This window comes from Sander vitreus, chromosome 24 (assembly GCF_031162955.1).
Source record: "Sander vitreus isolate 19-12246 chromosome 24, sanVit1, whole genome shotgun sequence".
Taxonomy (NCBI): domain Eukaryota; kingdom Metazoa; phylum Chordata; class Actinopteri; order Perciformes; family Percidae; genus Sander; species Sander vitreus.
Window position 1 is genome coordinate 12,035,181 of NC_135878.1, and position 9,820 is coordinate 12,045,000.

The 9,820-nt window shown below is 41.3% G+C and overlaps 1 protein-coding gene across 1 annotated transcript; it reads left to right on the top strand.

Annotated features, from left to right (window-relative positions):
* The first annotated feature begins 202 nt into the window (after positions 1 to 202).
* Positions 203 to 9,333, top strand: atp1b1b (ATPase Na+/K+ transporting subunit beta 1b). Its single transcript, XM_078243287.1, has 6 exons — positions 203 to 418; positions 3,430 to 3,558; positions 5,464 to 5,619; positions 6,210 to 6,394; positions 7,445 to 7,528; positions 7,687 to 9,333. The coding sequence occupies exons 1-6, from the start codon at positions 328 to 330 to the stop codon at positions 7,945 to 7,947; spliced, it is 906 nt and encodes a 301-aa protein (XP_078099413.1). The 5' UTR covers positions 203 to 327; the 3' UTR covers positions 7,948 to 9,333.
* The last annotated feature ends 487 nt before the right edge of the window (positions 9,334 to 9,820 follow it).

The following is a 9,820-nucleotide window of genomic DNA, read 5'->3' on the forward strand; positions in this document are numbered from 1 at the left end:
TAATAACTTTCTACCTTCAGGACATGTCTGCAAAGCTCAGCCGTGTAGTGCTAAATGCATAGGCTAAATGTATAGGCTTTCTGTCTTGCTTACGTCAGAGTTACGCACGGCTTCTCCGCAGCTGAATTGGCCGGCGCTGCTCCGCCCTCTTAGTAGGTAACTTGTTGGGAGTTTCGGGCGGAGTCGAGAAGAAACGGTTTATATCAGGGTGCCTTTAAGCGGACCAAGCTGGGTTCCTTGTCTGCCTCGGTTCAGGACTTGGTTACCACGCTGAGTGAGTCTGGCATAGAAAGATTAAGGGAACACTTTAAAGGGAAGTAAATCAGAATGCCTTCAAACAAAGACGATGGAGGATGGAAGAAGTTTCTGTGGAATTCGGAGAAAGGAGAGCTGCTCGGTCGTACCGGAGGGAGTTGGTGTAAGTATGGTTGCCCGGGTGTTCGTGGTAAAATGGTAAATGCGAGCTCACCGGTAGCCTCGTGTTTCGTACCAACTGTGTGATTTGACTTTGCTGCATTCTGGAACAAAACGGCATCACGATACACTACCGCGCACCTGTAAATAATATCTTCTACGTTTCATTTGATTTCCATGTCCCCACTTTTGATCTGACCTCGGAAACACACAGCCCCCCACCCCAAATGAGTTGGTTTTAGTTTTATTAAATAGCATGTTTGACCGTTAAAACAATGTAATGTGTGTGGTTTTGCTAGTTCTTACTGTAAGTTACATTTCGAGAGCGTGAACGCTCCGGTGCCGTCTTCGGTGCAGAGGTGGAAAACTGACGATGGGACCTCAGTTTGTCCACATTGGCTTTTTGTTGTTGGGGAAAACGTCAAGTTGTCTTTTTTTAGCAAGTTTGCTATGGGCAGTCAAAGGGTTAAAAATGCATCACGGTCCAAGGTGAGCCAAGGTGATAGGGCCTGCTCGGAAATGAACAGAAGACCATCGATACGTGTCGGGTTCCTCTGATCAGATGTCACTGTAATCTAACAAACGATACAACTGATTAACGTGTTCGACCTTTCTTCTCTTGTTTCTCTTGCAGTTGCACTGTGCATGTCCTTGTTCCTCTTCTCAATGTCACACACCTCTTTAGTCCTGTCTAGAAACTAACACCTGGGTAAAAATAATGTTTCAGTGACACGATGTCTTCTCATCTTAGACCAAAGCTCAGGAACAGTAAGGCAGCCCGGCTGCTGCAGGAGCTCCAGCTGAGGGAGGTTGATGTGTGGTGGCTCATATTTGTCCTTCTGAGGTCATCTGAAAATGCTGATGCATTTGGAAGTGTGCCGTGCGCAGTGCTGTGTTGAAGGCTTTGAAAGTGCATCCAGGCTGCTATGGGACTACATTAACAAATGGGTTTGAATCATGTTTTATCAGATGTTTTTACTCATGTCTACAGTTGTAATTGGCAGAATACCACGAGTTTAAAGTAAATTGTCCTTATTCTGGTGCTCATCTAGCTGAGATGTGGTGCTATAGATATCTAGGAATGACAGGTTTACTATGCCCAGAGGACACAAGCTTTGATCATATGTCCTTGCATCAGGAAAAACTCAGTGATGTGTGATGTATTACCTCGTTCAGGCTGTTGTGACCTTTTTGACATTGCCTCATGCAGCAGAAGGACTGACTGACTGGATGAATGTATAGCTGGCTACCTGGAAGGTTAACTTCAGCCGTGCTTTATTTAGGCCTATTGCTCTGCAGTGCAGACAATAGAATTGTAGTGCTCTGTTGCTTGTAATTCTACATCATCTTCATGCTAAAAAAAAAAAAAAGATTTACAATGAGGAGCCAACAGTGCCGTGGGTAATGACTAAATTGTACTGTAAGAACGGGCCTCACAGTTGAATTCCTGTAAATCTTTAAAGACAATTGCTGCCACTGTTTTATTATGAATGCTGGCTTTGTAGTTCCTTACATCTACGGTGGAGACACAAGCTCTTTTAACATGTTGGTGTCTGACGGACATCCGTGGAGCTTGAGTAGCTTGATATCAGACTACATGCCGAAGAGATTAGTGCAAATGTGAATGACTTTGTGGACAATGTGTTTTATACTCAAATATATTAGGTTAACAAAAGTGTCTTTTGGGTATCGTTACAATATTGTAAAGCCTTTTGATCCATTAAAATGCTGATTCTTTAAATGAATTAATACTAAATTATTTACCCCCCCAAAAAGTTAGTTTACAGCAGAGGCCCCATTGCCAAAAGTTATAACCTTGAGTCTATATCAGCTTTGCTCATCTGCACACTGCAGATTTCCTCAATTTGTCTCTGCTTAACTATGTAAGCTCTGTCAAGTTGCATGAGGACTGTAAGTGAACAATGGGGTTTCCAATGGGGTTTCCTGTACAAATACTGGATTGGATTTAAGTCTAACAGTTCCTGTTTAGCTTTGACTTTGAGGTTCTCCTCTGTATGTTGCTGCGCTATTTGACCTTCTCCCTTCCCTATCTAGGTGCAGCATCTCCACAGCATGTTGTTGCTGCCACCAGCAGGTTTTATGCTGGGCATAGTGTGTTTTCCCTGATGTGTGGCATTTAGCATAAAACTAAGGATGCACTGATTATACATATACTGAAACGTTTCCGTGATGACCGATATTAACATTGCTCTTATGGCCGATAACCGATATTACCGATGGCGTTATGATCTGTATAAAACAAGTTTCTAATAGCAACTAATAGAGTTTAGTTTTAGGCTACTTTCATAACTTGTAGCAAGTGTATAACTTAATGTCCAGTTTAACTTACATCTGTGAAAAGTGTTTGAGTAATCAAATTGGTGGTGGTGTTGAAGGATTTGACACGGCATCCTCCTTGCATCATTTCGACCTTCCAAGTAAAGCATGCACTGCGTTTCGCGTATCTTCTTTTTTTACCCTGAAAAACATCCAGGACATTGTTTTCGTCTTCAGCATGCAAATCCTGTGCTGCATCACTGCGTTGCAAACTCAGTGTAGGCAAAAAAAAAAGGGGGGGGGGAAACACACACACGACAGCTAGACAGAAGATCGGTTGTTCATACCGGACCAGTTTTGCTCATCGGGCCTATGTATGAAAAACGATAATGATATGATTGCCGATATATCATGCAGCCCTACTTATTGTATTTTATGTGTAAAGGTATAATTATACTGTACTATATTGTTTGACAAAATTAGTCATATAGGTTAAAGCTTCCAAGCAAACTGAAATTCAAACAATCATGCAATTAACTCACCCCAGTATTATGAATTGTATCATATAAAACTATTGCATTTCTGCATACTACTAGATACCTATTTCAGCCTTATGTCTCTTAGTAATTTCCTTGGTTTTCTAAGACACATGGCAGTAGAAAACCTTGCTGTTTTACCTTCGGTCTTGCCCTGTTCTGTTGTATTAACACATTATTTCTTTTTTTTTCTCCTCCACAGTCAAAATTTTTGCATTCTATACCGTTTTCTATGGCTTCCTGGCTGGAATCTTCATCGGAACCATCCAAGCCATGCTACTCACACTGAGCGACTACAAGCCCACCTGGCAGGACAGAGTCGCACCCCCTGGTAAGTAGTGGCTCACACTCCCTGTCTGTCAGGATGTTATCATGCAGCTCTGTCCCTGAGTGTAAGATATCTGTAGACACTGAGAGTTAAAAACTGAATAAACACAGTGCTTATTAACAGTCAAATAAATAAAGTAGCAAATGGGGTCATATAATGAACCTCAGAAATGATGCACAATGAAGTTATCTTATTTAAGTATAATTCAAATGTAATATCTAAAGATTGAACATTTGAAATGATAAAAATGAATGATCACATTGTTTCTTTACTGAAAAACAACAAGTTTACTCGTGTCAAAGAGGCACCTGTCCAGACAGTAACCAGAAACATAGATATGGTGCTTGCATTTCACATGAGTGGAGTTCTCCAAATTAACTTAATAACTGCAGTTTGTGTTCTGCCTTGGTGACGGATTTCCTAATAAAAGTCAATACATATGTTCAGTCTTGGTACATGTGCTCTCCCTTGCCTCAGGTAACATGGCTGCATATTGTTTTGGAAATGAACTCTTCATATATCTTCGCATAATGGTACCAGTGCCTGTACTGACAGCAGCTTCTACTGTGTACACATCACAACCTGGTCTCAATGGCAGTGAAGGCCAGCTGGGATTTACCAGGCCAAACTAAGCATGTGCGGAATACAGTCAACTGAGCAAGTGTTTGATTGGACAGGAGGAAGGCTAATGGCAGTCGTCTACTGTCTGACTGCTGTTTGAGTTTGTTTCAGAGTTCCACGTTAAACAGGAGGCGTATCCGAGTATTGTGTTAATTTGAGCCAAGGGTCTGCAACCTGTGGCTCCGGAGCCACATGCGGCTCTTTAGCCCCTCCCCAGTGGCTCCCTGTGGCTTTGACAAAAAGTTGTATAGAAATGAATTATTTTTAAATTAGGCTACATTTGTTTGTAATTGTTGTAGGCCTAAAGTGATTCTTACATTCTCCATTTCAGTCAACTAAAATGTGCGTCACAGCCTACGTATGTCTACAGCCTGGCGCCTTATCCTCTACATTTTGCGTTTCCTTAGCGAAGTTATGAATTACAAATTCCCCCAAAAAAAGTCTTGAAAATTAAAGAAATGCCTCTCTCCGCAAAGACCGGGCCAGGGCCATAAAAAGGGCAACAATCTTCACCATATCAATAAATGCTCATTTAGACCTATTAGTAATGTTTATAGGATAATTTAGACTTAAATAGAAATAAAGTGCTACCTTCATTTTAAGACCTCGTTTTTTTTTATATAGTAAAGGTTCCCGACCCGATTTGTGGTCATCCAAATACATGGAATTCGAAGAATGTTACTGTCAATGACCTAATCTCTGTTCAGCTGATTGAAGTTGACGGTGTTTTAAACATGCAACTAATATATTTAGTTCAATCAACGCAGATTTGCAGTTCTTACCCAGAGTAACATGAGATCTATCGGTGCATTCTGAGTCCAGTACAGAGACACTGCAGGTCCGGACTATGTTCAGCCTATCTCAGCACAAGGACTGGATGAAACCGTATCTGTATCCTGAATGCACAGACATGGCATTAATATTGATTATGTCATCTAAATCTGCAGACGTTGGCAAAATGTGTTTCCCACACAGTCAGTGTTCCTAAATAAGTCCCAGTAAATCTGATACTTTAATGTCTCTAATTTTCAGACTTTCAAAGCTTGTGTAATTTCATCTCCTATTCAAGATATGAATGTTCGATCTGTGTCTTTATTGACTTTCTCTCTGGGATCAGGACACGCACGGTAATTTCTTTGAGTGTGTGTAAATCTTAACGTTAAATATTACGGATGATAATCAAAGGCACAAGTGTGTGTGTGTGTGTGTGTTGTACTGTAGTGGACAGGCACCGTGAATAATGTAGTGTTATATTGCTAACAAGCTGCTGATCTGTTGTCTCTGCAGGCCTTACACACACCCCACGGTCAGACAAAGCTGAAGTGTCCTTCAACCTCAATGACATGGAGACCTACCTGCCTTACACCAAGGCCTTGAGGGAATTTCTGGCCAAGTATGACGATGAACTCCAGAGGGACCAGATGAAGTATGAGGACTGTGGAAGTAGGTTTTATTCTTAAATCCCATTGGCTCTTCTTATATCCCTTTTGGACAGGTGATTTCAGAAATGTGACAAGAGAATAGAGCACTAACCACGACAAGGCTTCAACTCTTCACTGAAGCTTTATGATGCTTCATGGAGTGAAACCTTAAATGTATGAGGCCTTGTTTTTATGGCTGCATTATATAATACATCATCATAAACATCAAAAGCAGATATTTCAGATGTCATTTTGTACCCCCTTCCCCAAATTCAGCCTTACAATTTGCTATCCTTGGCAAATGTGGGACTTCCAAGAGGTTAAATATTTCTATTCTCTGCTTAAGGCAAACATTTGCATCATTGTAACAACACACACATCTTGGTTGAGCTCTAATTTAGACTTGATAGTAGACAGAATGTAACATTGTTGCATTATCAAGTACAGGAAGTCAGTGGACACGAGAATACTGGCCTGCTTAACGGCCCATCCACAAATATGGAAGCTTCTCTTAACATAACTGTTAAGAGAAGTTTCCATATTTGACAGGCTGGGCTTTCAGACATTGTTAAAGATTCCTTACCCAAGTCAACCCTTCACTCCCCCCTCTAGGTGAGCCTGCAACATACAAGAACAGGGGCGACTTTGAAAGCGATATAGGCATCAGGAAGGCCTGTCGTTTTTCCAGGACACTGCTGGGACCCTGCTCTGGCATCGAGGACCGCGAGTTTGGTTTCAAGGACGGCAAGCCCTGCCTGATTGTAAAGCTCAACAGGGTTGTCAACTTTCGTCCAAAGGTAATTTTAAATGAATAAGCCTGTTTGCAAATGGAGTCACGTTTTGTTGGGGACAAAGAGTCAAAATTGTTGTTGCAAGAAGTTGAGCACCAGACTGAAAATGTCATTTGAGTATTATAAGGTTACCAGTTGTTTTTAAAGAGCATTAGCAGATTAGATTGTGACTATAAGTTATTGATTTTGCCAGCGACTGATCCAGTGTTAAAGAAGAGTCTCTAGCTCACCCAAGGAGAGTTGCTCACTAACTCTTAGAATGTAATCGGATGCCCAAGCCCTGTTCCATTTCCACCTGGTATTTATCTGGATCATGGCATCTAATCACAGACCTCTGCCTGCATTGTGATCAGATCTCAATACGCGAATTGGGTAGGCCGTGCTGGCGGGCTTGTCAATTGACAGAATGTGTCTCAGATCAGTGGAAGTGATGCAGAATACCCTCAAGGCGAAGGTCACGTGACAGACGGCTGAACGCAGCCATAGGCTACCTTATACATTACTTATACTGTAAGAAGGTCGTCAGAGCTGGTGGAGAAGCTTGCTAGTTCAGCTACCCCATCAGTCATGAGATCCCTGTCTTGTACATCGTAGCGGTCCCTTGAGAAACTAAAAAGACTGTACTTAAAAACTACTGCACAGGCTCAACTTATTTTTTTCTCTGCAGAGGAAGAGCTCATCTGTAGCTTTTTGATGGGCAGCTTGAAATAGCAGGAAGAGACTGAATCAGGTGACCTTTTGAACTTGTTGGTTCAGAATGTGTCCAAATTGCACAGACATAAATTACACCTGCTGAGATGTGATCACAATGAGAGCCAGATGTTTAGCTGTGGTCTGGTCAATCCGATCACAATACATTCTGCGCGTATCTACACTCTTATTAACGTGGGTTTTTACTTAATTGTATTAGCAGGTATGTTTTACTCAGCCAGATACAGATCAAATGTTAGTTCCAGGTAGAAGTTGGGTCTCTGTAGGAAAGACGGTAGTGTCTATGGATTTCTACTGAAGCATTTGGGTCCAGTCTACCTGGTAACTTGTGTTTTTTTTGTTAAGACTCCTACCTCAAATGAAAGTATCCCTGAAGAGGCTCAACACAAGGTGCAGCCCAATGTCGTCCCTCTCTACTGCACCAACAAGGTACACATATTTATGAGTTTTTTGTTTTTTTTTCTTCTTCTTCTTCAGATTAGACCTCAGTACAAATGTATGTGGTTTTTCTTTTGCGTGTTCTTTGAAATATTTGTGCTTGCTCTGTGGTTTTGTCATTCCATACATTTGCCTCTTCTTCCTTCCAGAAAGAGGAGGATGCTGGTAAAATTGGGGAGGTTAAGTACTACGGTATCGGCGGCGGCTTCCCCCTGCAGTATTACCCCTACTACGGCAAACTGCTGCACCCTCAGTACTTGCAGCCGCTGGTGGCTCTGCAGTTCACCAACCTGACCCTGAACACTGAACTGCGTATCGAGTGCAAAGTGTTCGGAGACAACATTGGCTACAGCGACAAGGACCGCTACCAGGGACGCTTTGACATCAAGTTAACAATTAACAGTTTATGACCGACATCAGGACCATAGCACTTTACCTGGCCACCCCTCAGCCCCCTCTCCCCCTTTGTCCTTAACTAGATACAAATCTTATGTAGGAGATTATAAGTGAGAGGGGTAGGCTCTAGCGGTTAAGTCAATCACAAATAGTCTTGAATGAATAAATGAAAGAAAATACATGATAGGGGACCGATCTTGTCTGCTTTCATCACTAGCTTCTACACCTAGCGTTAGAATGTAATTTAGAGGAAAAGTAGCAATAGGCCTAATAAAAATATTTATTCAGCAGTAAATGAGACTTTTCCACAAGCCATGGGACATTGTTCATTGATGACTGTAAAGTGTAATTCCATCTCTGACATGTAGCGAGCTGTCCCCTCTGCATATCGCTGCCTTGTGTGGTTTCAGTAGATATTTTTGGAGTGTGCAAGATTAGATGCAAAATGTGGTCCTTCTGAACCACGCTGTTCCTCATTTTCCTCTGTGAGCAAGCTTTAGCAGTTCTGGGCATGTGTGCGTCAGACATGAACACACACTCCTACTTACTTAACGATTGAAATAGTTTTGGTACACTCTTCTGATCTGTGTAAGGAAAAGGCTGCACTCCAGGGAACTTCTTTCCTCTTCTTATTCGTCTTTTACACCTGATTACGGGAGACTTATTTTACTTTTCCATTTTTCTTTTTTTCTTTTTTTTTTTTTCTTTTTTTTTTTAAATCACTTAAATGTGTGGAGGGGTTTTATTACTTGGTTTCATGCCTTTTTTACTTTTGATTTTGCCTTGGATGTAGAGTTGTGTGTCCAGCCTGTTAGACACTTTGGCCTGCTGTATGGGCGACGGTGCTAACTCAAGTTTTTGAGATTGATGTTTTTTTTTCTGCTGGATTCATCACGGCGTTGTGGTGTAACTCTCTGAATGTTTTAGCCGTCAAACATGGTGGAAGAATTTTATATTTATGCAGTTGTACATTTTGTTTCTTTGCAGAATATTGTAATGTATGAATGCAATACCAAAGTGACGAGATAAAAAGTCTTTATCAGGAACAATGCAGTACTCGTTATTAGGATCTCATGTTAAAGTCTTGCCTTGCAACCTCAATGGTTAACTCTTAATTTGTGTTTTGGTCATGAATGTAGTTGGGTGTAGAATGAACAGGTAACAGGCAGTTTAATTCCACAATGACCTGATTTCATGCATTTAAAAAAAATAAAAAATAAAGATCTAAAAGAGCTCTGTGGCTTAAGATGATTAAGGATGTTGGCTTAATATTCGATAGGATCTCATGTTGATGTGTAACACTGAAATTGAACTTTAACATCAGTCAACTTTCCATCAGTTCACCCAGCTTTGTCATATTAATCAAAGATAGAAACAAATTAAAAATCATAACAAACCTTTCTCTTGTGTTTTTCTTTTTCTAATAACATGACATGTTCAAAGCTACATCCTGAACCCCATCTCATCATAATGTTTTTTTTCCCGGGGCTAGTTCCCAGCATACACTGGGTGTGGAAGACAGGGAGCGGAGCTTTCAGGCTGTGAATGAAATGTATCCTTATTTACAGCATAGATCATCTACATTTATTATAATTTTTTTTAGATACGTTATTTTCAAGATGTCTCGTAACAGACACACAAACAAACAGCAATACAAAAAAAAAAAAGAAGAACAAACGAAATAAACCTTTTCACGGCCCGTGTCTTGTGTTGGTAGCAGCTGATGTTTATCCTAGAGGAAATCTCTCTCGCACTTGTTCCTGTCACGCAGCCTTTTCCGCTGCAGTGGCGGGTACAAACGGTAGCAACCTGGCGAGAGGCACATGGCTGCAGGCCTCCACTGTGAGGTTGCTTCCAGTGCAGGCTCCACTGTTAGAACACCTCCAC

Excerpts from the sequence above, each read along its gene's own strand:
- atp1b1b (XM_078243287.1), top strand. The coding sequence starts at position 328 with ATGCCTTCAAACAAAGACGATGGAGGATGGAAGAAGTTTCTGTGGAAT. Across the intron at positions 419-3,429 it reads TCGTACCGGAGGGAGTTGGT|TCAAAATTTTTGCATTCTAT; the intron begins GTAAGTATGGTT and ends TCTCCTCCACAG. Across the intron at positions 5,620-6,209 it reads GAAGTATGAGGACTGTGGAA|GTGAGCCTGCAACATACAAG; the intron begins GTAGGTTTTATT and ends TCCCCCCTCTAG.